Below are 27,381 nucleotides of genomic sequence, written 5' to 3'. Positions count from 1 at the left end.
CCGATAACTCATTGGCAGGGAAAGCAGGCCGCCCCAGAGGAAAGGGGTCTGCAGACCTCCTTGCCATCACTCCCACCTGGAGTAGGGTTTCACCAAGCACAGGGACCTGAGGTGACTTGAGTGGGTGTGTGAGTCACCTGAAGGAAAGTGCTGGGCTGTGGTGCCAACATAACAGTGTCTCTTTTGCCAACTCGCGTTCTCCAGCCTGAAATGATTTCCTCCTGCTCAACAGGGTTACCACTGGTTATTTGGAGGGGATCCCCCTGGAAGCAGCCACACGACTTGTCCTGCTATTTCCTGGGACTTCCCCTAATCGGGACCTTTCCCAGGGTTTGTTTGCTTGGGTTCATCTAACCTCAATTCATCTGCCAACAGACACATTTGCTAATATTCCTCAGCATCAAACTTACAGCACTTTGCATAGGATGGGGAAATTAACAAAGGGGTGGAAACGGCTATTGTGTCTACTGGTGAGTATTTCCAGACTTCGCTAACCCATCTGCCTCTAGGACATCTGCTTTCAGTTCTCATTTCTAATAAATATCTACTAAATTTACATGCTTCACGTGCAATTTAGCGCATTTATCTCTTTTAAATAGAGTCTTCTCTTTTTGCTGTTCTCTTTTCCAACTTAGCATGCCTTTGTCATAAAATATTTTACAATTTTGAATCCAGTAAATGGGCCAAAAAAAATTCCTTGAACTACTCAGAGGTAAGCAACCAGGGAAAAGGGATGCCACAAAATGTCAGTAAATAGGCTGAAATTATCCTATTGTGCGTGAAAATGCTGTAAAATTGATCAACAGGAGTGTTTGAAAGACGGGTCTTTAGGAAAATTGATCATTAGGTGATGTGGTCATTAGGATCATTGTCCCTGGGCTACACAAAGGTCCCTGGGACCCGGTGGGTTTTAGCCTCAGAGCAGGGGGGGGAGGTACTCAGTCAACCCCCATCTCCAGACCTTCTTTTTCTGCAGGTCTTTGAGCCAGGTTCCTGAGGAGGCTCACGTTGCTCCCTCTCGGCCCCTGTCAATACAAGTCTTCCCTTCCTCTCAGCAGGTTGAGGAAGCGGGCGCAGCTTCTCTAAGGTCCCCAGAGTCTCAGGGCTGAGACTCACTGCCCCTCTTCAGCTGGAACCACCACATGGGCAGGTCCAGGTTGGAAGAGGAAGTGCTTCTTTTCATTTTTCAGGGCATGAATCTTTTTGAAAACCTTCCAGAAGCTGTGTTGTCTTCCCCCACAAACACACATGTGCACACAATATACACACACACCGTGTTTCCCCGAAAATAAGAACTAGCCAGACAATCAGCTCTAATGCATCTTTTGGAGCAAAAATTAATATAAGACCTGGTCTTATTTTATTATAAGACTGGGTCTAATGTAATATAATACAATATAATATAATATAATATAATATAATATAATATAATATAATATAATACCAGGTCTCATATTAATTTTTGCTCCGAAAGATGCATTAGAGCTGATTGTCTGGCTAGGTCTTATTTTCAGGTAAATACGGTACATATACAACACGCATGTACAGGCACACACACATATGCAGGCCCTGACATAATATTTTACACACAGTTTTAGGTGAATTTTGGACCACATGAGTCCATTCCAGGTTAGGAGCCCTGGGCCAGCCCTGTTCTGAGAGACAGGAGACCTGGGCCAAGTGTCCCCTGCCTTTGATCCGTACTGTGACCACAAGCTTGTATGTTCTTCAGAGAAGGGGAGGGGAGACATCAGAGAGGGGAGGGGAGAGGGGAGGGAACATAGGTGAAGGGAGACAGGACAGAGGCAAGGAAGATTCAGGAGAGGGATAAGGAAAGGGAGCAGAGAGATGAGACTGAAGAGATGATTCAAAAGGGAGGGGAAAAGGCAGCAAAAGATAGGGACGGGAAGGGGCCACTTTAAGGTTTGGTGGGCTGGACCGGCCACGGCCGGACTTAACTCTCTCCTGGGGGACTTGGGACAAACCTATCCTGGGCCTTGGTCGTCTAAGCACTGAGGAGAGTGATGTCCTCATCCAGCTGGCAGGCTCCGAGGGAGCCACTTAGCTTGATGCCTCCCCAGCCCAGAGCCCCGGCTTGGCTTCCTGTCTTGGCTTCAGAGATGAGCCCATTAACAATGAATGAGCCCTGGGGGCCGAGGTGCGGTGGGGGAAAGGGGAGGTTCGGTGTGTCCTGGGACCCATACCCAGCTCCGTTTAGTCATCCCAAGCCCAGACTTTCCCCTGCACCATCCGACACTGTAGAGAGCTTTCCACCAGGGGGCACCCCCATGTTTCTTTGTTTCTCTCCAAATGAAAAGTTTGCACTGTTTATGCTGCTGAAGGCCAAAGGGACCCTAGGCTCCTGTGTCACACATTTCACAGCAGATTTCACTTTCTCTCTGCGATGTGGGGCATCTCACTGGAACACAAATGGAGGCCGTACAGTGTGTTCTAATCTGAGGCGCAGGCCTCGTGCCAGATCTCTACTTCCCGAAGTGCTCGGAGCTGGCTCATGGGCAGGAGTGGACGGACTGCTTGCAAGGAAGTCGTCCTCCCGATGACCAGCCCAGATCTCTCTCTTGCTTAACTCCCACCCCATCCATCCAAACACACTCTTCTCAGCAGGGCTGTTTTTAACGTAGCCCATAGCAGGGCCGGGATCAATCCACAAGTTCTCCTAGCCCTGGGGACCCACAGGATCCCATAGGGAAAGAAGACCCATCCACCACGGCCAGGAAGGTCAGCAGAGGCCCAAAGGACCACAGCTCACGGGAATGCAACAGACTAGAGAAACAGGACATCTACTTGTTATTCCGTTTGGCTCCCGACAGCTGAGCTGGTCGGCTCCTCGCTTAACAAGCAAGGACACGAAAGCTCAGCCAGGTTAAGAAGCTAGACAGGAGTCACACTGTTAGTTAGGGGCAGAGCAGGGCGCACACTCAAACCCAGGCTGCCTGCTGCCCAGCCCATCCTCATGGGCCCAATGCCTCCCTGGGCCTGTTCCAGGGGGAGGGGACGACCACTCTTGGCCCCCGATGCAGCTTCAGCACCTAGTGGCTCGTAGTAGCAGTTCAAGGACTATTTAATTCATGAATAAAGGAACTTCAGAGATCATATCACTCCTATTTTAGAACAGGAAACTCCAAAAGTGAATGATTTCTCCCATAGCTATCTCGGCTCTTTCACTGAGGAGTTATTATAAATTTGAATTCTAAAAAACAAGCAATAGAAAAAACATCACGGTCAAGGTTCTCAATTGACCATGTGTTGGAGATGCTTGCCTGTTCAGACCTGGAGGCCAAAACCACTTTCCACCTGGGGGCAGCTCACCTGCAGAAGAGGCACAGACCCAGCGCAAAGAGCAGGTTCCAGAAGTGGGGGCCGCAAATGCCAATGGGAAACCTTGGTGGCCTTTCCACTCCAGGAGGGCATCTCACTTGGCTCAGACCACAGTGTGAGTCTCCTGCAGTGAAGGCACAGGGGCCTCTGCCTCCTGCCCCGGGTGCCCCTGGGTGGGGTAGGGGATGGGCATACTCACAAACAGCAGCAGACACTTGTTCTCGCGGACAGCCCCACAGCAGCCCAGGAAGCCGAGCAGGAAGAGCAGGCCTCCCATGGCCAGGAGGATGTAGGCGCCTGTGATGAGCAGGGGATTGGCCGCCACAATCTCTCGGAAGCCGGTGGGGTCCACCAGGACCCAGATGCCGAGGCCTAGCAGGCAGGCCCCGCCCAGCTGCTCCCAGGTCCAGTCAGGAGGGAGGAGAAGAAACAGGCAGACAGGGAAGTTAGACGCCACACACACACACACACACACACACACACACACACACACACACACACGCGTGCGCGCGGACCTGGGGGGAGGTGGTGAGCCCCAGTGAGCTGAGCAGGAGCTCCTTTGCTGCAGCAGCCTGTGTCCGGGCACCGCTTGTCGCTGCCTTGAAATTTCCTACTTACTCTGATCTTCAGTGCAGCATGCATCATTTAAACCCAATTTCTGAGCCACACACACCCCCACCCCGGGGCCTGCTGAGACCCATATCATGTCGAGTTTCTTTGACACTTTTAGATTCTCCTGAAATGTCAGAGCTGCAGGATAATGAGGTCATTGAGTCCCACCCTCAGATTCCACACTGAGCCCCAGAGGGGGCCAACGACTTGCTGAAGGTCACACAGCAAGTTGGAGGCAGAGCGGGGACTGAATCCTGGGCCTCTATGACTCCTGCTGCAAGGACACTCAGCAAACTCCATGAACATGCACTGACACCTATGCTGTGTCTGCACCCCGCTGGGGGCGGGAAAATGCAGACAAACGCCAGCCCCTCTGTCCCCCACAGGAGCTCTCAGTCAGGTTGGGCTCCCCACTCTCAAACCCGCCCCTCTAAAGCCTTCGTGTTTATATCTTCATCTGCATGGTCCATCTCTCCATGCCTTACTCGTCTTTAGAGAGAGGCAGCTTACACCAGAGAAAGGGCTGTGCCATTTATTGGCTCTGAGACCTTGGGGAGTGAGTGGCTTCACCTCTCTGAGCCTTAGCTTCCTGGAGATGAAAAGAAGATACAAATTCCTATCTCCCAAGGTGGTCCCCAGGAAAAAAGGACAGAGTGGATGGGAATGTACTTAGCCAATTTCAATAAATATCTGTTCCCTTTGTCCTGGGCACAGAGGGGTATTGGAAGTGGATCGACATGTTTCAGGAAAGCCAGTTTGTCACCACTGGATGTGAAAGGCTGTGAAGTGTTGGATGTCCCTGTGTGGCGACCTGAGGAATGACAGATGGTGGCAAAGAGCGAACTGCTGGGCTGTGGCTTGGCTGGGAGGGGTCTGCAAACTGGGGGGAAGAGCTGGATGACTTGTGGCAAGAGATGATGTTGGAGGTGCAGCTGGGGCAGGGGAGGGGCCCCAGAAATCTGAGGGACCTGGCAGCGGGGGAGAGAGCAAGGGAAGACCAACAGGGACAGCTGGTGACCGAGGCTAACTTTTTGCCCTCTGCTGTGTAGTGCCTCTGTCCTCAGTCTCCCCACCCATATCCAGTCAAACCTGTGTCCTTTCTCATGGCTGTTGGAGGTTTTGGGGTTCAAGAATTGTGTGCTGAAGTCTGCTTCAAGGAGGGCTTGGGCATGGACTGAGCTGCTCAGATGACCCAGCCCACTGCAGGTGGGAGCACGGGCTTGCCAGAGGTCACCCAGCTTAGAAGCTGGGTCTAGAATTCAAGTCTGTAGGGCTCCCTGCTCTTTCGAATTATGGGGCAGGGGAAGAAATCGAGGAGAGTTGCTGAAATGTATAAAAAATAGAGACAGACAGTCAGTCTTGACCAGAAAGGGGCCTCTTTTTCACAGTGACCCTACCCCAGAGGACATTAGGAGATGTTTATTCATCCAAGTCTTGGCTACACTAAGGTCAAAGGTGGAGGTGGGGTGCAGAAAGGCTTCAGGGGCTCAAGACACCAGGAGTGTGGCTCTCTCCTGGGAAAGGCCATAGGCCTGAGCAGAGCCCGCAGGGGGCTGCCGGCAGGTGGGCTATGCTGTAGGATGCTGGGCTGGCCACCTGCAGGGCTCTGTCCCTCGTGGACAGAATCCATATGTTGGATGGGGATGGAGCTAAGCTATTCAGCGTTGACACATGGCAGGCACTTCCTAATCTTGCTTAGTTTCCAAAAATATCCAAAAACCTGTTGAGGTAGGTAATTAAGGGATGAAGATACTGAGCTTCAGAGAGGTGAAATGTGTTTCAAATCACATAGCTGGTAAGATGCAGAGCTGGGCTTTGAGTCCTGGTCTCCTAGTCCCAGAGAGGTTTCTAATTCCATCAAGTTGCCCCTCCAGCGCTGATGTCTCTAATGCTCTGCGGGAGGTGTGTGTGTCAGGGCTGGGTGAGGCTCCATCTGCTGCCCTCTGGTCACCTCCATCTCCTTCTTCTCCCCTAATCCCCACCAGGGCTCAGATCCCAAGACAGTGGCCAGGACTGAGGCCCTCACCCTTTGTCAGAGGAGCTGAACCATCCCGGGGTCCAGGCAAAATGTCTCTCCTAGGACAGTGGGCTCTTGGGAGTGGGGTGGGCACTGCTGGGAGCCTCCCCTTCAGGTAGATCTGCTTCTAGCACTGGCCCCTGTTCCCACCTTGGGATTCATTCAGCCCAGTGGGACTCTTTCCAAGCAGCAGGCCATTCTGCCCATCCAGCAGAGGCCTAGAAAGACCCCAGACATGTTCCGGGAATACTTACAAATATGAAGAAATTGAACACAAACATCAGATACTTCATGCAGCTCAGACAGTCGCCTTCCATGGTGCTCCGCCTGAAAAAAAGCAAGGTTCCTCAGTCTCCCCCCTGGGGGACCCCACCCACGGCGGGGGGATCTCAGCAGCCAGCCTGCCCTTGCACTGGGTGGGGGAAGTGGGAGGCTGATAACTTCCTCTTCCAAGGAAGGTGCTTTATGTACCCTATGGGGCCAGAGTTAGGGGTGAGAACTTGGGAGCCAGCCCGCTTGGCTTCAAGCTTGTCTCTACCATTCATTTGCTGTGTAGCCTTGGGCAAATTACTCTACCTCTCTGAATCTTGCTCTCTCCAACTTGAAAATGGAGATTAAAAACAGAAGCTTCCTCCCAAGCGGTGTTGGGAGGATTAACTGAGATAATGCAGTGACATGCTTAGCAAGAGGTGCAGCACGTGGCAATGGCTCAAGGATGCTACATGATGATACAACTTGCTTGTTGAGGTCAACCCTCCATTTGGTAGGTGAGAAACTGAGGCTCAGAGCCTTAAGGGATTTGCCAAGGTCATAAATGAGGATTAGAATCTGGGCCTGAGAAACTTCCCCAAACTGTACAAGCCCTCTAGCCTACAGGACTGCTCAGTGGAGGGGTGTTGCAGGGAAAAGAGGTGGGGGCCACCTAGCTGGAGGCTCAAGACCTACTCCTGGGGTCAGACCCAGCCCATGCCTTGACTGCCTTCAGCATCCCACCTGCCCCAGGAGCCTTCCCTGTTCCTACCTGAAAGTGTGCGATAGCGAATCACTGAATACAATTCTATACTGACAACACTTATCGCACATCAACGGGATGCCAGGCACCGCGGCTTGAAGCCCCTGAGACTCAGCCCTTCCCCATCCCTGGGGAAAGCAGACAGCATCTGCTTTCACAGGTCAGACCTTAAGATGCACAAGTCATGTTCACATTCAATATCTAATGTTTTCACACTTTCTTCAAGACACCCCTGGGAAGACAATGGGCAGGACCGGAGGGTGTACCCCAACCAGGCCCCGACCTCCTGGTGGGCAGTGGGAGGGCTGAGATTTAGTGGGAACCCAGGGGTATGGCGGGCCTGCTGTCTGTCTAGCCAGCATCTCTTCTGATTGGTCCACGCCAGTGCTCACCGAGTGTTAAATCATCCCTAAGCCCAGGCTCTTCCTCTGTCACACTTGGACTTGGACGGGCCTTTGCAGGGCAGAAGGAGCTGCCCTGGTGAGATGCTGAGAAGTCTGCAGGAGGCTGGCCTCTAGCGTCCTTCCTCTCTGCCCACCCAGACAAAGCTGCTCGCTAGGGCAGGATCCAGCTTTCAGTGGACGCTGGCTGTTGAGCAATTAAGGGGCATAATAAATATGGCAGCTCATGAACAGGCTACCTGTATTTATTATGTCCAACATTCATTAGAGATTACATTGAATGGGCAGTTTATGGAGAACCAGGCTCCCAGACAAATGCAATAAAAGGATACTGTCTCCTGGGAAGAGCTTCCAACAACCTCAAAGGTGAGGCAGGTAGAAAAGATGATGTGAGCCAGAGGGCGAATGGAGATACAGAGGCCCGGTTCCAGCTCCAGGGCAGGGTGGGCAACAGGAAAGAGGCCTTTGGTGCTTGACAGAGGATTAAATCCTGGCTCTGGCAGGCTTAGCTGGTGGCCTGGGGCAAGTTCCTGAACTGCATGCATCTGAGTTTCCTTTCCTTGTCTTTAAAATTAGTATAAAAATAATGTATTCCCGGTAATGCATGGAAAATACTGAGCCCAGAGCTTGGCACGTGGCAGATAACAACAGCTACAGCGAGTGACAGCTGGCCTATACCTTGAGTTCTAACTGCGCGGCAAGAAACATGCACAGTCTCATTCATTCCTCATAAAGCTCCAGGATGCAGGTAATGTCATCTCCATTTTTTAGGTGAGAGAATTGAGGCTGAGAGAGGTAGAATCACTTGTCCAAGATCACACAACATGGAAGTGCCTGAGCTACGATTTGAACCCAGGCCTGTCTTAACCTGGAGCCACAACTCTTAATAATCATTTTCAGTGAATGCTAATTCCTTGCCCCATTCATCCATCCTTCAAAATTCAGGCCTGTCTTCACACCTACTATGCCAATTTATTTCCCACTGTCCAAGGGAAACAGCACCCTGGGCCATCATCCACCACCAGGCTGAAGTCAAAAGACCAATGCCTGCCTGCTCCCCTCCCCAGGAAGGACTTCTGATCATGAGGACACATCTCTATAGCCAATTGGCCAGCAAGAGTGACAGACACATGGAGTCTCCAACCCCTACCTGGATCTGGCTGTTAGTTCCACCCATCCACAGAGCCTTTTGGAAGTAGCATCACCATCCCCCCAATTTACCTCTAAAGAGAGTGGGAACATAGACAATTTCTGGAAGGTGGGCTGAGAAGACACTTGAGCCCATGAGGTCTAAGAGCTTTGCTGTTCCTTAGAAAAGATGTTCAAAAAGCACTTATGCGGGAGACAGGGGGCCTTTCTGCTATATGGAAATGATGCCCTCCCTGGGGCCACAAGTGAAAGGCCCACTGAGGCTTCTGCATTCTGGGGAGCCAACAGGGACCCTGAGGGAGAGTATCAGTGTGGGTGGGGGCTGCAGGGTCAGGCTGGACTCAGCTCTCCCACCTTCGAGGCTTGTGAACTTGGACGAATCACATAACCTCTTTGGACCTGTGCTTTCATGTCTGCAGAACAGGGCTGGGAATGCAGACCCCCTCAGCCAACTGTATGCACTGAGGATTAAATGATCGTATGTGTAGAGCTCCTCATGCCACACCTGCCGCACTGCGGCCCTGGCCCTTCTTTCCTCCCTGTTGCCCAGCCACGAGGCGGCTCTTCTACCTGCTCTCGCAGACACTAACCAGCTCATGAGCTGTCATTCTCTGTGTCAGAAGAGGGCAGGACTCGGCTAAGGAGGGTTTCTGAGTGTGGAGAATGAGTGTGCGCAGTGGTCCTCCAACTGGGTTCCCTGAGACGAGCCATCTCCTAAAGCTATTTTCGGGTTATCAAATAACATCGTAGAAATCATGTCTTCACCACCGGCCGGCTCAAGGGCAAGTGTCCTGTGTGTTAGAGCAATGAAGCCACCCTAGGACGGGGGACCCTGTTTCTTGGGTTATTCAGAAGCTCGGGCCACCAGTTATGTACGACTTTGCGGTACAAAAACTAAGGAGAAACGTTAACATATCCTTAATAAATGGCTTGGTAAAGGCAGCACTCTTGGGTAGATAAAATCCTTTAAATCTTGGGACTCAAAAGGATAAAAATGTAGGAGTCAGCATCAGGGGCGAACTTGACTTTGTGTGACTTCAATTCCCCACACACACAGGAAAGCAGTTCAGGTGCTGTGGTTCCAGGTGCCCTTCCATGGGGGCATCTGCCATGGGTGGGAGCCCTGGACCTGCTGCTGTAGATCTCACGGCCGCACGGCTCCTGTGCCTGTCACAGGGTCCCCGCACCTGGCCAAGGGAGGGTTCCAGACTAACAGATGGGTGTTTTTCCCCCAGATGCAACCAACTGTTTCATGTATAACAAAACCAGGTGTTTACGAACTTTAAAGAGATTGAAGGGAAATTTTTATTTGACACTACTGTTCGGGTAAATGCTGATTTAGAAACTAGCCCTTGTATAACGTATGTCACCAGCATTTCACGTTAAAGAAATTCTTGGTCATAAAAAGGCAGGCCAGCACTGACCTGACCTGATACCCTCACTCTGGAAATGAGAAAACTGAGACTGAGAAAGGGGAAGGGGGTTTGGCCAAGTTACAAAACCAATCAGTGAGGGATCTGAGCCTGGAGCCCTGTTGCTGGAAGCCCAGGCCAGCGTCCGTGGATACACTACATACTCGATGTTTCACTTATTTATTTTGGTAGCACGCATCTTCCTTTCTTAGAAGGTAGGCTTCCTAAAGATATGGACCTGTTTTGTTCACTGCCATGTTCCTAGTGTCTGGAGTAGCCCCTGGCACATGGTGGGTCCTCAGTTAATATATGTATGAATGAATGAGTGAATGAATGAATGAATGAATGAATGGTGGGAAAAGAAAAAGTAGAGACGGAACAATGGAGAGTCAGCAATCAGAGAAATAGACAAAGACAAGTCAGAAAGAGAGAGGAAGATGGAGAAAGACTGAAGGAGAAAGACAGGGAAAGAGAGAGACAGCAAGAAGTGATACAGGAAGAGATAGACTAGAAAGAATTGAGGGGGAGATGGGGCAGTGTTAGGGGGTGGGGCAGGGGGGCACAGAGAGAGAGGGAGGCAATTGCTGATGTGTCACCTGGGCAGTTCTTTAGGCGTCAGCAGACGGAGTCTCCTGGTCAGAGGGGCTCCTGTATATTTCTTTTATTGGCCCAGCTTGTCCTATAAGAGAAAATATTCAATTACTATAGGAAGTCATTAAGGAGCAGCGACGTTCAAGAAGCTGTTTATGAAAACCCACGCTCCAGAAACACATTCAGGGCAAGTGCCTTGCTAATCTGGGCCCGTTAACGCTAATGAAAAGTTTTCAACACTTGGGCCCCTCCAGCCGGGGAGGCCTGCATGGAGTGCCCACCTTTTGCCCAGATGGCAGCTCCTGGGTGCCCTTGCTGGGGCTGCATGGGGAACCACATCTTCAAGAGACTTGCAGTTTCTGGCATGGGCTACATCTGTGCTGACATGCTGCATGTGGCTGATGAACTGGGAGGAAACATAGGAGTGGGTGGCCTACACACCTGGATGCTACCTGGGTATCTGTAGTGATGCCTCAGCAGAGAGAGTACCAGCAGAGCGCTTTCCATCAACCTCCCTCCCCCGAAACTCTGACTCCCAGGAGAGAGAAATTTCGTGCTGGAAAGGGTTCCTTAGCTTTGCATAAGGATTTGCCAGAAGGCTCCTTTAGAGAGCCAGCTCCCAGCAATGGAAAGGAAGGTTTGGTTTCAGGAGTCAAATGGGCCCAGATGGAGAGTCCTGTTCTGCCACATTTGTGGGGAATTCTCCAGCCAGGTCCTGCTCAAACACTGGGCTAGAGGACAGTTCCGGGGAAAATCTGAGGCCCCGGAGAACATGGGCTATGGTGGGCATTCCCATGGGGAGTGAGGGCGGATTTCTGGGATCTGTCTGTTCAGATTCCTTCCCAGTCACGACAGTCAATGCTCACTCTACCACCACTGCTTCTGCAAAGCCTGGAAAGCACCTGCCTTAGCCAGCTCCCTTGAGACTTTTGGAAAATCACTACCCTCCCTGAGACGCTAGGTTTTCCTCTGAAAACTGTGATTCTCAGTTTTGAGCCAAAGGTGATTGTAGGAATTCATCATAGGAAACATGTGAAATGAAATGATATGATATAAAAACACTTGGAAGCCTATAACCTATAACTATTCCCATGGGGAGCTATTACTGCCAGGGTCATCATATACTGGAAATAAGTGAATGCCACACCCTATTCATCAGTTATCAGTGGAGGTGAGTGTGGGGCTTGGTCAGGATGCATAGAAACACCTTTTTCCTAAATGGCCCCAAATTCAAATGAATTTTTATAGTTTTGTGATAACCGAACCTAATCATGACTAATAATGTTGAGTGTTTACCAGACCCTGCTAAGTATTTCTTTTGCATTCTTTTATTTAATCCTCACTTAGAAAATGGGTGTCATTATTACATCATTTTACAGATGAGGAAATTGAGGCTAAGAGAATGTAATTAACTGGCCTGAGTTTATTCACATGGTTAGTAAGACTCAGCCATGATTTGGGCCCGAGTTTGCTGAATTCTAAACCAGAGCTCCTGACAAAACACCAGTCATGGATGTGGCACCAGAGAGAGGACACCAGAGAGGGAGGGCTATGCCTCAGTCCCCAAAGAGTCCAACCTGGTGCTGCTCTGCCCAGAATCTGGCAACTGGGCAGAGTGTCCCAGGGAGCCAGCTAGCATCCTCCCCTAGGCCAGCTGGAGGCCTCTGGGGGATGACCCGATCCTGCCATCCACTGACAGATGGGAGCTCTGAGGCCCAGAGAGGGGCAGAGATGGGGCGAGGTCACGTAGTGCCTCAGGGTTCTCCTCTGCAGGACCCTGCCTGGGCCAGACAGCTTTATTAACCTCGCCCCTCCCACTGCCCCAGATGGCAACTCATTCCCATCTGCACAGAGTGGGCCCAGGAGGGGGTCTCTGATGAAGAACAGCTCAGTTCATAAATCACTCCTTTTACTTCCACTGTCCCCGGCCCCACGCTTTCTGGAGAGAGAGAACGGGAGGCAGGTGGGTATGAGCAATGGAGAAACCCCCATCAGAGGAAGCAAATGTAAATCGCGGCTGCTGTAGTGAGAAATGTCTTGGATGCGCCTCGGCCAGGTGAGGGCGCTGTGGTGCAGGACAGAGCCTCGGGGCGCCAGCGGAGCCGCCTCACCTGCAACCTGAGTTCCAACCAGCAGGGTCTCTGCCCTGTCAAACTGTGAGATCCGGGCCAGCCTTCTCAGGTCCCAGGCCATCTCTTCATAGGTGACGCGGGGATTCTCAGATCTAACTCCCAGGGTCACTCAGAGAACTGAAGGAGGTGATGTAGGTGAAAGCACTTTAGTGGCTGCACGTCAGGCGCTTCCTTCCTGCGTGTGCCAGACACCTCCCAGTGCCAGCCCTGGGCTTGGTCCCAGGCACAGAGACCAGAACCAGGGGCTTCCCTCCCTCAAGGACTCACTCAAGTCTAGTGAGAATCAATAACCCGGTACTTGGAGTGGACTGTTAACAGCCACACCAACCAAATGCTCTGGGCAGGGCCGGCAGGAGAGAGAAGCAAATGCTGGAGCCTAGAAGCTGGGGAGGCCCGTGGAGGGGCGGGGAGGACAGGGCAGGACCAACACTTACTGGGCCCCAATGATAATGCAAGGCATTGTGCCACGCGCGTTTACCTATAACAATCTTACTGAATCCTCCAAAAGTCTCTGCAAAATAGATGCTATTATCAGTGTTCCCTTTCACAGATGAGGAAACTGAGACTCCCACAGGCTAGGAAGGTCCCAGAGCCAGAAGTGACATCCAGGTTTGTCTGACTCCAAGACCCATGTTCTCCGTCATCAGGATGGGGGCTGAGGCCAGTCAGAATAAGAGCGATTCTCGCCATGAGGTTCAAAGCGGAGCAGGGAGGACTTATTTGCTTGCTGGCTATGCCCGCTGGGCCTCATCCCGAGACAGATGTTCTCGTAAACAAGTAATTGGTCCTAAAGCCTGGCATGCCTGGCGATGGCATGAACGCAGGGACATGGACACAGCTGAGCAGGGAATAACATCTAATTAGGCTTCTGGGGGCAGCACCTTGAGGGTTTGCGGTACCAGGCAGCCTGTGGTGGATGCAGTGGGAACCTAAATGACAGCCTCCGTGCTCATGAATTGCCAGTGTCCAGGGGGCAGAGAGCGTCTGCAGCGTCTGGGAAGGCCCTGTCTCTGGTCCATGAGTGGAACCAGGACGTGGGCGCGCAGTGCCTCCACAAGCCCTTTCCTCTGCCCCACCCAGAACTCCCCTGGGCTGCTTCCATCAGAGAATCTTCAAGGAAGGAAGGCCTTAGTGAGGATACCTCCAATGCCCTCTTTTCACCCCGGGGAATGTGAGTCCCAAGCAGCGGCAGGATCTTGCCCAACGCTAGCAGGGCTGGACCCAGGACCTCCTGGTTTTCAGACTGCTGCTTTTCCCACCAGTCAAGGCAGCCTCCTAAGACATCTTAATTGATTTTGACTTCCAAGAGCACTTTACACGTATTACCTCACTGAATCTTTCCAACCAACCCAGGAGATGGTCACTCTTGCTTTATACATGAGGAAACTGAGGCTCAGAGAGGTGAAGTCACTGGCCCAAAGTAACACAGTAGGTTGAAGGAATTGCTGGGACAAAACAGGACTCCTCATCGTTGGGCCCCGGCTGTCCTCCAGAGGTGTGGCCTCGAGACTTTGGGCCTGCTGATCCCCAGAGTGAGCACGATCCAGGCCTCCCATCCCCCACACAGGCCTGGGCTGGACTCAAGCCATGGAAGGTGCTCGTCTCAGACGCAGGCGGGCGATGGGTCCTTGTTCCTGCCTTTGCACTGAGACAGCCCAACTGCAAAGGCCTCTGGGGACGTAGGCTCTGCATCCTCTTGCAGAGACTTTGAATTGCCATGGTCCAGGCGCTGAAGGCAAGGTAACCTGGGCCATTTAAACTTGGGCATGAGCAAGAAGCGTGGAGGTCGCTCTGTGCATCAGAAAGAGGGTCTGGCCACAGAACGCCAGAGTCCAAGTCCAGTGTGGTGCCCAACAGTGCATGTAACTGAGGCAGGATGAGGGACTGAGTCTTAGGGCTGGGAGGGGCCAAGGAGGGCAGATGAGGACACCCTCCCTCCTTCCGAGGCCAAACCTACCCTGTCTTTATCCAGGCTGAGCCCTCCAGGGAAGTCTGGTGAATGCCAGCCTGGGGATCTGGGGAAAAGTAGGTATGAGGAGATCGCAAACAGGCATCCCAAGTAAACAAGGGGGCTCTCAGGGCCCAGGGAGGACACGTGCAGTCAGATACATCTGGGAAACCATTCTGGATTGTGGCAGGGACACTCAGGGTCTGGGACATGGCGTGGGCATCCCGGGGAAGGGCAAGAAGGCCAACTCAAGCTCCCAGTAGGGGAGCCGGACACTCGCACCAGCATTGGAGGGGCAGGGATGTGCTCCCTGAACATACCATTGCTGCCAGACCCTCCCCACCAGATCTAAGCCTCAGGGGGTTGGGGTTCGTCTTCCACTTCCTCTGAGTCCACTCAGGGCACACGAGGGTACCAGACAGAATGTTAGCAATATAATAACTGCTCCTGTTTCACGGGTGCCAGGAACCATGCCGAGCACGGTTCCAACATCATCTACAAGGAGTGAATTACCCCCCAGTTACCCAGAAGGGCACTGAGGCTCGGAGGAGGGGAACAGGCCTCCCACGGTGGCCCTTCTGAGATTTAGACCCCGGAAGGCACACTGCTGTTAAGTACTAGGAAACCTGCTGGCTGACAGGCTATTCGACAACACACCCACAAGGCAGAAGCAAGTGGTAAAGAGAAGGAACGAGCAAACGAGTCCTGGGTTCAAGTCCAGATTCTGAAAATTGGGCTACGCTTTCCTTCTCTCTGACCCTTGAGTCTTCTGGTTGTTTTTCACGGCCGACTGCTTCTCTATGCCTTGGTGGGGAGCGGGAGTCGCGAGCTCACCCTCCCCACAGGCAAGCTCTCGTTTCCCACATTTCATCCCCCTTCAGGGCCTGGAGCTGCCAGAGACCCTTTGAAAAACTTGGTAATCCATCCCAAAATATGCAGGGCTGTTGCTGGGGCAACCTGGCTGCCACACAACCTGCATTTAAATATTTAATGGCTTCATGGGTATTAAGAGGGCCTGGGAACTGGGGGGAAAGGGCACAGGTCTGAGCTGGGGTGAGGGGCAGGGTGGGTGGGAGGAGCCTGCTAACTCCAGCCAGAGCAGCTCCCACCCGCCATCCCCACCATGCAGAGAAGGGTGCCCATGGCTCCTGGCTTCTGTTGCTGTACTTATTCTGTGACATCAGATCATACAGGATAAAACAGATCCTGCCTGGAATCCAGGGAGTGGGTAAGACACAGAATTCCACTGTTGGGGGCAATGAGAGGTGAGTGTGATCCCAGGGGGGAATTTCTCTTTTGCAGGTAGAAAAAGAAAACTTACTTTTTCTCTTAAGTGCCTACTGGGTAGTTCTCCCATTATTTCCTTGAAAGCTCACTATAGTCCTACGAGGCAGGCCTATTATTTTTCCCAATTTATAGCTGAGAAAACTGGGATCAGAGAGAGGAAGTGACTTGCCCAAGGCTACACAGCTACTGGGAGGCAAACTTGAACCCAAGGTACTGTGGCTCTAAAGTCAGTGCTCTTTCTGCTACATCTAGCAGGATCAGGGCCAGAAACACTGCTTATAGCTAATAACAGTAATGACTAGCATGTACAAATCCCTTTCTACAGCCAGACACTAAAGGCTAATTCACGGAATCCTCACAAGAACCTTGTGAGATGGGCTCTGTTACCCCCATCTTACAGATGTGGAAACTGAGGCCCTAAGAGGGGAAGGAAGACACCAGGATAACAGGTAAGCAGGCGCCCCTGGATGCAGGCCTTCGCAGTCCACTCCAGCACTTCATCTAGCTCTTCTGGGCCCAAATTTAGATAGGTGTATAACAGCAATAACAAATCAATCAAATTTAAAATCCTTTTTTACCCTGGTGCTTTGTCCACATCCTCCCAAGTTGGATAGGACAGCACGATGACATTCTTCCAACAATTTAGCAATAAAGGTGAGTCAACTCGAGGTCTGGCTTCAGTGACCTGCTCTACACATGACACTTGCACACAAACCCACACAGATAGCTATACAGACACAGTCGTGCAGACACACAGACACAGCCGTGCAGACACACAGACACAGAGAGACATAAACAGATACATACTCACAGACAAATGTACAGCTATACATACGGGCACAAATGCATATAGACATACAGATGCAGCCATACTCATAGGTACATACATGGAAGCATGCACACACACACACACACACACACACAGATATGGCCACTGATTACTTTCCTGTTTGATTGAACTAACTATAGTGTCATGAAAAAGATTAAAAAGTCATTTGTCCAATGCCTCTGCCAACATCAAGAATATTCTAAACGGGCAAACCAGTCTGATTTTATTCTTAAAGATCTTCAGGAAGAAGGACAAACCCCGCAACCTCATTCTGACATCTCCTGCTTAAGTAGGGAAGTTCTTCCTGGCATCTAACCAAATTCCCTCCTGCTTTACATGAATCACCACACAACGCTTTCCATCAATACTCTGCTTTACAGCTCCCAAAGCCCTTCTATTTTTGTGCTCTCGCTTGATTCTCATAGGCGTCCAGTGAGGCGAGCAGGCCCGAGATGCTTATATGTAGGGGAAGTGGGGCCCAGAGAAGTCACGGAGCTTGCCGGAGACAACAAAGCCACTGTGCGAGGTGGCCTTCAACCTTGTTTTTGTTTGTTGAGATTTCTCAACTCCTTCAATGCCACCAGGTTGGTGTCCATGTCCTGTGGATTTCACTTTGTCCGCTCCTGTCTGCAATGCACTTCCTGGGACCTCCGCCTGTGTGTGTTTAGTGAGGGGACTTCACTCGTCCTGGCTCACTTTCCTCCTGCCTGAGTAATGTCTGCGTGCAACGTGGAGGGGCGGCCTCTCAGAGCTGGGTGGTCCCGGGTGATCCTGAAGCTTCCCCACCAGGTTTCCTGTGCGGAGGGCAGAATGCTGAGGCTTCCCCCGACCCTGCCCCGCATCCACCCAGGACCCAGGAACTGTCATTAAAGTGGAAACCAAGTGCACCCCAGCCTCATGTCCACGGGGGTCGCTGCCCCAGTTCCATTTGCTTGGCAATAAATATTAGACACCGGATCTTCCCAACTGCAGTTGAGTCTAGTCACCTGGCCCAAATTAGGGAGGCCAAAACCCCTTCCCATAAGAGGAATGACTACAGATATTTAAAGCTCAAGTTATGGAGAGCAAACAAGAACGAAAAAAAAACACAAAAACCAGAGAAATTGTGACAGAGCACCCCGCCTGGCTTGAGAAAAGGAAATAAATCAAAGGGAAAATCTGGGGCCAGGGCCTGAGTAGACGGATGGAAGGAGTCAGACAGCCCTGTTTTCTTTCTTCCCCATAAAACATCATCCCAGCTGCTCCTAGGAGCCCCAAAGAAAGATGCGGGCCAGGGCTGGGGGCAGTGAAAGGGCTTGGCTTGGATGGAGACAGGTCCGGATCTCCAAGGCACACAAGAAGCTGCTCTTCTCTCCACAGACGCCTGTTTACTAATTCCACCAACTCCATTACTCCATTCAGGAAGGATGCTGGCAGGCCTTCAATGGAGTCTCAGGGAAGAGCAAGTATTTGGTCTTACCGACCTCCAGGAGAGGATTTCTACTTCCTTTTGACAAAATCGTAAATGATAACATGAAGAAATAAAACTTGTCCGGGTCTTGGTTTCCCCATCTGTAGAATGGGACAGAAAACCCCCCCCACCCCTCTCTCCAGCCTCTTGCTCTTCCCTTGGGCTGGTGCTGGCAGGAGATGGGGAGCCAAGGAAAGGGACACGGACTTGAGGGGGACATGAGAGGATGTGCCAAGCCCTCGTCTACAGCAGGATTGGCAACTTTCTTGTTCTGTACAGGACTAGATAGTAAATATTTTAGGCTTTGTGGCCATATTGTTTCTGTCACAAGGACTCAATTTTGCTGTGTTCGAGAAAGCAGCCACAGACTGCACGTAAATGAGTGGGCATGGCTCTGGGCCAATACAACCCATAGAAAAAAAGACTGGGCACGGTTTGGCCCACAGATGATAGTGTGTACACCCCTGACCCAAAGGACTATTTAGGGACTCACCTGGGGCTAAAGTAGAGGATTAGAAGTGAATGTGTTTCCCCCTGTTTTGTGGGGGATGGAGAATGGGAGGGAGGACAGAACTGAGTATGCAAAGAGCTGGGCTCCAGTCCTGTATTCAGGCTGTGCAGCTTCTGACCAGTCCCAGCACCTCTCTGAGCCTCAGAACTTCACTGTGAACACAGGGATAAAGCGGGTACCCCCTCCAGGGTTGTCCTGAGGGTCAAAGCAGGCCCTCGTGGGGGATGGGCGTGCCCTCAGGAATCAGAAAAACCTGGATGAGAAGCGAATTCAGACCTCAGGAGGCAAGGCTCTAGCTGTGCCTCCCGGGAGCTGGTGAGGCCTGGCTAAGAGCTCTGAGTGGGGCGTGCAAGGGTCTGAGCAGCACAGGGCGAGCTGTCCAGCAGAAAGGCTGAGGAACCAGAGGAGCTGGAGCTGGTCACCCACTGAGGCCACGGCCTGACCCCTCTGCCCCGTAAGAGCCCAAGAAGGGGAGCCCTGGGCTGCGTCCTTTGCCAAGAGCTCCTGGCATCAGGGCTCTGTTGCACAAGGGTTACTGGGGGGCCAGGAAAGGCTGACCCTTCAGGCATGGCCACTGCTGAGTCTGGCACATGGCAACGTGTCTGGGCAGCCCTGATCAGCCTGCCAGCTGCGGGCGTTGGTCCCCTCCCTGCGGCTCTCACTGATGACAGGTGACTGATGCAGAGTGTATTACAAGCCAAGGATGTGCCCTTTGATTAGCCCGCTGAGCCTGGGAAGGCCTCTTCTCGGCTCTGCTGAGGCTCGACAGCAATTACGAGGGTCAGGGAGGCCGGTGGATGGTGTGGCCCAGGTCTGGGAAGAGAGGAGGAGGTTGACGATGGCAATGATAAGAGCTAACACTTACAGAGTGCTTCCTGTGTGCCAGGCACCGTTCTAAACACTTTACATCTGTTAAGTCATTTAAGTTTTGCAACGGTCCGTGAAGTGGTACAGTTATTAGGCTCATTTTACAAAGGAAACGAAGCACACAGAAGTGAAGCAACTTGCCCAGAGTCACACAGCTATTAGGCTGGCATTTCCAGAGCTCGTGGGGCAAACCACGGATCTTTCCAGAATTAGGAAACCCACTAGAAAAGAGTGTTGCAGTGGGAATTGGGGGGCTCATTGTCGAGTCCTTGCTCTGCCACTAACCGACCGAGTGATGGCCGAGTGATGGCGAGCAAGTTCCTCGCCCTGCCTGGGCTTGGGGGGGGAGGGCGCATGCCAAGTGACCAAAGGCTCAGACTGAGTATGTGGACTCCTCTTCCCCACTCCCTACGTGTGTGACCTTGGCCTCTGAGCCTCAGTGCACCCTGTGATCTTACAGGTCTGTGAACATCCAATGAGACCACACCCCCTGAGGCTTGGAAAAGCTGCCTAGAAGCTGCGCTGTTACCCTCATTCATTTGGGAGCCACACCTACTGCTCGTCTGCCCCAGGCCCTGAGCCATGGTTTTATGACTCCCAGCGCCCATGTGGGGCCGACATTTGGGTGTCATTGGCTCCACTTGTGGGTGGAAAGAATTTATGTATTGTCCTTTTAGAAATGGAAATAGTTGTCTGAGTATTTGATGAGCAGACCTCATCAGTTAAAAATGTAAATACACTCAAATCTGTAGCATCCAGAGCTAAGAAATGTCAGCAAAATAACGGGGTCAGTGTTTAAGAAGGCCCTGCTGAAACTCTGGGAAGTCTGGGAGCAGAGGGAAGGTGGCCGGGTGAACACCGGACCTTAGGGTGATGGGGTGTGTCTGAGCTCAGCAGTGACGGCCTCGTCCCCACTCCTGGACTCTCAAGCTGCCCTGCAGAGCACAGACAGCAATGGTGACACCTGTGCATCCCTTGTGTGACCAGGATGGCGATGCTGAGAAGAAGCCTATGGAAGGGGGTTTCAGGACATACTCAAATCAAGCAAACTGGTACCTTTTCCACAGTTTCTGAGGATGTCAGGATAAAAGGTACTTCCCTTAGGTCTGGGGATGTGGGTTCAAGTTTAGGTTTCACAGCCAGCTAGCTCTGGGGCTGGGCCAAGTCCCCTTCTCTCTGCTGTGGGTCCCGTGTGCCAGGCTATGTCTCTGCCTCTGTCTGCTCTCTCTTCCCTCTCTGAATGCCTTCATTCGTGCACATAGACTCAGGCCATTTCCTGGAGAGGTGTAAGACTACCTGCTTACGTCAGCTGAAACCCTGCTCTTAAAGCACACCTCCTTCAGAGGCCTGGACATAAATCCCTGCCCTGGGACTGTGACCCCCCAGCAGGCAGTGGCCATGTTTAATTTAGAGGCTCTGCATGTGTGAGCTTATTGTACAAAGCCAGCTTGCCCAAGGCAACCTCCGTACTGCCGGGGCCCTGCTGGGAGCAGGGGTTCTGGAGAGCCTCCTTGCTGGGAAAAGGAAGAGCCTGGCAGGTGTTTCATTTCCCCCTGGCTGCCCAGTAATTAATTAAGGAAGAGGAAGACTCAGCAAGTTCATGGGGCAAAGTCGGGATTTCCAGGCACCACATGGGGCGGGAAGGGGCAGGTGTATGGAGCAGGCTTTAGAACAAGGCTGTCCTAGGCTCCAGGCAGACCCCATCCCTAGATGCTATGTGACCTTGAGCAAGCACCTCTGAGCCACTATAAGATGACTTCAGAGCCACCAGGGCCCTGACCACTTGTGTAGATCTGGTTGTGTCCAGGCAGACCGAAGCAACGGGGCTAAGGTGAGTGCTGGGAAGATGATTCTGAATTTTGCCTGAGGCCGTTACTCTACCAACGGCCTCTTCCAGGGTGTGATTCCGAATAGCAAATATTGTTGGAGAAGAGGTTCTATGGGAAATATAGAGGCGTCATATCAGACTTTCCAAGGGAAATGTTCCAGTAAGAGAGAAACCTGACAGAGAACCTAGATTCCACTACCTGAGTGAGGGGAGGCATTGGGGTGGGGATCAGCTCCCTCCTAACTGTGTGCCTTGGGGTAGGCAGTTGGGGTGAATGAAATATGGGGTGTGCTTAGAGCAGTGCAGGCTCCTAGCATTGCTGGGCTCCGGGTGGTGGGGTTCACATTTTCACATATATCTTATGGAAGCTTTCCCACAACTGTGCAAGGTATTAATATCCGTGGTTCACAGACAAAGAGACGAGGATTAAGACCCTGAAGGAGTTGGACTCGAAGGAGTTGAAGGAGTGGAGGCAGGAGTAGAGCCGACCCGTGTGAATTCTAAAGTCCCAGGCCTCTGCCTGGCTCTCTGTTACTTCTCAGTTACCTCACACCAGTTTAAGGTCAGGTTAACCTCTGAAATATGGATTTAAGGATCTTTTGCTCAGTTTCATCAGTGATGCTCAAAGAAATCCTTTCTTCCCAGAATGCTTTGTTCTTATCACAAGGTTACAGCTGCCCAGCTGCTCCCAGAGGGGACTGCTCTTGAGGGGCAGCTGCAGAGGTTCAGAGTGTGGCTGGGGTCCAAGAAGCCAGGGCCCGGGAAGGAGCCCCCTGACCTCAGTTCACCAGGAGAGAATCAATACAAGAACTTGTGGCATTTCTACAGCACTGCATGTGCCAGACTCAGTTCTTATGGACTCTTACAACTCTATGTGCTAGATGTATTATTGCCTCCACTTTTCAGCTGTAAAAATTCAGGCTCAGAGAGATGAAGTCACTTGCCCAAGGTCACATTGCTGGTAAGTGGCAGGGCTGGGATTTGAACCCAGGCAGTCTGGCTTCAGGGCCTGGAGCTCCTAACCACTAGCCATCACTGCCACTCTCCCATCTGGGGTAGCAGGAGCCCCAGGCCTGCAGGCCAGTCCCTTTTCTGGGCATCCCTCTAGGGCCACAAGATGAAGATGGGGGCCCACAGTCTGCTGCCCCCACCCAGAGTGGAGCGCTATTTTCCTGGTGGGTGGGTTCTCACAGGAATGCATCACTTTCCCACCTTAGAGAAATCAATGCTTGAGGGGCCTGAGGTCCAGTCCCGATCACACCCCATGTTCTGAAGTTATTAGCATCATGGCGTGGCTTGGTCTTAAGATTCTGTTTCACTCTCTTTGCTGCTCACTTCTCAGGCACTCTGTGGCCAGGTCCCATGGCTCGGAGGTGACACTCGAGCAGGGGCCCTGCACCCAAGAAGTCTCACGGAGTGAATACATCCCACGTTTGGGAGATGCTCTAGGTGCCTCACCTGTCCTTCCATTTAATCCTCTCAACATCACTAATAACGTTCCCACTTACAGACGAGGAGGGGCTGGGGTCGCAAGGAGGTGACACCCCTTGCCCAGGGCTGGGAAGAGGAGACGCTGAGGTTCTCTGCAGGCGGGCCCCCATGGGGAGCAAAGGTCCCTGCTTATCCACAAGCACAGGTCAGTTTCCAGCCCTGCTGACCCAGCTGTCCCACTTCCTGGCACTCACGCCCTACACGTTGAGTTCCTTTGGAAGAAGAGGACCAGGTTTGCGAAACTGCGTTGCAGATGCCCTCCTGGGGGCTCTCCTGGCACAGGCACTGTCAGGGGTGCCTTTGGGTCAGGCTTCTCATTGCACAACTTGTCTAAGACGGAGTCTCAGAAGCCCCTGATGGGGTGATGGGCCTGCCCTCCCACTACTGACCATCCCCTTCCCAGCTCTCCCCCCTCCGGTGAGGTGAGGCAGACAGGCCAGGGCAGCTTTGTTCAATCAGAGGAGGAGGCAGAGAGAGCTAGGAGGGGGGGGCCACCCCTCAGCAACAGCAGAAGGTGGGCCCTAAGGCTGCCACTCATCCCTTGCCCAGATACAACTTCCCCCCAAGTTTCCGGAGGACAATGGGACACCCTCGTCCTTCTCCTCCTGCTATTCTGGCCTCCAGGTAACTGACCAGGGGGGACCACAAGCATCCAGTTCTGGCTACAGGAATCCTCTACCCCCTCGTCACTCACTTACCCCCACCACATCCTCGCAACAGCTCACAAGACCTACCCCCATCCTGCTGAGCTCATCTCTGACCACCCTCTTCCACCCTCATCCCACTCCAGCCAGCTCAAGCCCCACTGCTGTCTTCCCCATGGGGAGCACATTCCTACCTCATGCCCTCTGCACCTGCTGGTCTTCTGCCTGGGACGATTTTGCCTTCAGATATTTCACATGGTGTGTTCCCTCACTTCATTCAGGTCCTGGTCAAATTCCTCAGGGAAACCTCCCCTGACTAGCCTACCTGCACTCTCTGCCCGTCTGAAGTAGTTCTTCTCTCAAGTTCCTGTGGAAAGCTCCCCATCAGGAGGGGGGAGAAACGAATCTCTGTGTGGGCCCCTTTCACATGTTTCTGATTTAACCCTTGCTAAAATTTTATGGAAAGATGCAGGACCAGCTACATAATTTGTGGGGCCCAGTAAAAATGAAGGGTCTCTTATAGAAAAGTCATTAAGAATTTCAAGATGGCAAAAGCAGAGCATTAAACCAAGTGTGGGGTCCTTCTAAGCACAGGGCCCTTTGTGACTGCCCAGGTCATGTACCTGTGAAGCTGGCAGTGGGGAGGTGTTACCATTACCGTTGTGCTATTCAGGTATCAAGGAGGATCAGAGAGGTGTAGTGGCTTGCCCAACATCACACAGCATTATGCTGTGACTTAGAACCTCATAGACTCGCCCTTCTCAGTTTCTGCAGTGGCTCCGGAAGGAATCCTATTACCCCCTACACATCTGGGGACCCGGCCCAGAGAAGAAAGTGGGAGAGTAAAATTCTCCTATATGTGTATGTATGTGTATGTGTGTGTATACATATATATGTATATATACATATACACACGTATATATGTAAATTTTATACATATATTTGCATTTTACTTCAAAATATATCTACAGTTGTTTTAATACAAAGATAAGGTATTGTCTTCCAAATCTTCAAGAACTGATGTCCTGCTATGACACATCCTGAGACTTTGTGCACCCCCTAGCTCAGGGAGGAGCCCCTAGGCCTTGTGAGTACCCACAACTCAGTTGAAAAAGCACCGTCCTAGGTGGAAAATCTAGCACAGGTCCAACAGCCAATACTGAATAATAAATGTGAGTTTCACTCGCTCCCTCCCGCTTGGTCTGAAGGAAACCTTCTCCAGGATGGCCACAGACCCATATGATGGGTAGCTTTCCACAGTGCTCGTGGAGACGCTGGATCTCAGTATTCCACCAGAGACAGAGGGGAGCAGGCTTGGCTCATTGGCTCCTGGGGGAACGCGCCCAGGCCTGTTAGCGGGAAGAGTAGGACGTCACTACCCTGCTCAGACAGCCAGGCTCACGCACCATGCTAACTCTAACTGGAACATGTCATGGTTTGTTAATACAATCAAATTTGGGGAGGTGGGTGCACTGGGGTCTCTGCGGTGGGGTGCAGCATGGAGGACGGGGTCTCTAATGGTATTTCTAAGGGGGGCCGGCAGTGTGGTTGAAATGCTGCTTGGTTTTGGTGCTTGCTTTGCAAAAGGATGTCTCAATCCAGGATCCAAAGACTTAAAGTCTATTGTGCTGGCGTGTGTGTGTGTGTGTGTGTGTGTGTGTGTGTCCCCCCCTGTGCACACAGGGAATAAGATGGTCAGTGGGTGTGTGCACGGTACAGGAATATAGGTCCGTGAGGAGGAGGGTGAGAAGAGAACACAGCTATATCACACCTAAAGGCAGAACGCAGTGGTCTAATTTGGAGAACACAAACAAAGGCATCTATTTTCCCGTGACTAGCCCACCCCGCCCCCCATTAACACTAATTAGGAGAACTGGGAATTCCCCATAACTTCATAATTACTGTTAACAGACTTCACAGGGGCTGGGAAGGAAATGGAACACTCTGTCTTGTTTTCGTAGCCAAGGTGATGATGGCTCAGGTGGTCTCTATGACCTTTTTTTCCCCTGGCCCCCAATGCACTGGCATTCCCCCAGGGACCCCAGATGCCCAGGCTGCCAAGGATGACAGTCTAACAGAGGGGGCGGGGTAGACTGGAGCTCCCTGGTGGGCTGCTTTAACTGCCTTATTAGGGGGAGAAGGCCTCTGGGGAAAACTTGTGGGTGTCGGGGACTTGGAGAAGGTAGGGCAGGAGCCCACAGAGGAGGTGGACATACCTCAGGAAGAGCGCCCTCCCTCCCAACTGGGCCTTGGGCCTGGAGGTCAAGGAGTGGACAGTCCCCCTGGGGCGATGTTGACCCACAGCTCCCGGCTCAGGCCCCCTGTCCTGGGCGGCCCACGCTGTCCCTGCCCCCCCCCTTAGGCCCTGTCCATTAAGATGAGCCATGTTTTAAAGGTGGCGCCAAAGAGCTGGCAAGATCACAGCAGTGACTTCACAGTGTCATTAGGCCCCCTCCCAAGCCTGCCATACCCTGCAGCTAGACCTCTTAGGAAACCACAGTTAAGCCATTACGGGGACCCCTCAGCTGCTTGGCGGCAGGATGGCCCCTTTTGCCAGCTGACAGGCGCAGGGACTTCCCAGAAACAGCAGTGCCGGCCCTTCCCACAAGGCCTCATTCATGCACACAAAGACCCTCCCCGGGACCTCCCTTCCTCAGCCCGGCAGTCTCACTACAGGGCTCCGCAAGGGGCTCAGGAGCAGGCGCCAATGTCGTCCCTCCCCTGAGTGTCTGCCTGTGCCTCTGCCCCCACCCCCAGGAAACGCTGTCTGTCTATGTAGGCCTTGGGGCCTGGCTCTGCTTTCAGAAGACAGTTCTTTGTTCTTTCCTGTCCACCCAGAATCTGAGATTCTCTCTCTGTACATTAGGGAGCTCAAAGGCCACTTTCTTAATCATATTCAAAAGGGCTGAAATGGTACCAAATATTAACTGAGTATGGGTGATTGTCTTTTATTCTTTAGATTCAGGTGATTTGTTTTTTTTTTTTCTTACAAAGAACATATATTATTATCTTTTTTTCCCCTTCTTCCGCCTCCCCCAACCCCCTCCTCCACTCCGGTTAAGCGGTTGTTTCTCAGTCTAGTTGTAGGACACAGCCCCCTGGCCCATGCTGGTATTATGAGCCTTGCGCTCCCCAGGCTGAGGCAGTCGGTCGGCTCTCTCGGCAGCTCTTGCTGGCTGCCGGCCACTCCCACTGGCTACCGGCGCTCATGACAGCACACAGCAGCCCACAGCAGCCCATGCCGACCTCCGACCTCCGACCTCCGGCTCCTCATGGCATCCCAGCTCCAGGGAGAGCCGTTGTTCACAATCTTAGCTGTAGAGGGCGCAGCTCACTGGTCCATGTGGGAATCGAACCAGCCACCTCAGCATTAGGAGCCTGGCGCTCCAACCACCTGAGCCACAGGCCAGGCCAGTCCAAGAACATACATTATTGACGTAATTGAAAAAAATCATTGTGAAAGGGTCATTTGAGTCCATACTCTAAAGCTGCCAGGTCTTTGCTGGTGCTACAATCTGGTCCTGCAATGCTTGTTGTCTCTTTGCCCACCTGGAGAACTTCTCATGCTTCATAGCTCAGCGTGATGTCTCCTCAGTCATGAAGCCTGCCGAGATTTCCCCAGCCTAGGCAGTAGTCCCTTCTGTTTAGTTCCAATGCCCTCATTTTACAGATGAGACGACAAGGCCCAGAGAGGGGCAGGGCCTCGCCAGGCCTCACAGCAGTGCGACTGGTGGTGAAGTCTGCACTGGAACCTAGAAGGACTCCTTTTACAGCGTGGGGGAGGGGGGGAGGGGAAGTTGGCGCATACCCTACTTGACTCTCAACTCCCCCCCGCCCTTCCTTCCCTGGAGCCAGTGTCTG

General features: G+C 52.2%; 1 protein-coding gene across 5 annotated transcripts in view; it reads right to left on the bottom strand.

Moving 5' to 3' along the window:
- The window catches only part of TSPAN18 (tetraspanin 18), a 181,034-nt gene that overhangs the window by 15,543 nt on the left and 138,110 nt on the right, over nt 1-27,381 (bottom strand). For all 5 annotated transcript variants that reach the window (XM_019746423.3, XM_019746421.3, XM_074336252.2 and 2 more), the window contains 3 exons: nt 10,539-10,621; nt 6,223-6,295; nt 3,539-3,733 (listed from right to left, as the gene is read on the bottom strand). In XM_019746423.3, the coding sequence (XP_019601982.1) occupies nt 3,539-3,733; nt 6,223-6,285 (258 nt within the window). In that variant the 5' untranslated portion in view covers nt 6,286-6,295; nt 10,539-10,621. The remainder of the gene's footprint in view (nt 1-3,538; nt 3,734-6,222; nt 6,296-10,538; nt 10,622-27,381) is intronic.

Source organism: Rhinolophus sinicus, chromosome 14 (genome assembly GCF_057876585.1).
Source record: "Rhinolophus sinicus isolate RSI-liver-muscle chromosome 14, RSI-T2T, whole genome shotgun sequence".
NCBI classification, from domain to species: Eukaryota; Metazoa; Chordata; class Mammalia; order Chiroptera; family Rhinolophidae; genus Rhinolophus; species Rhinolophus sinicus.
Note: the sequence above shows the minus strand (reverse complement) of the source record. Positions and strands in the feature narration are given on the sequence as shown.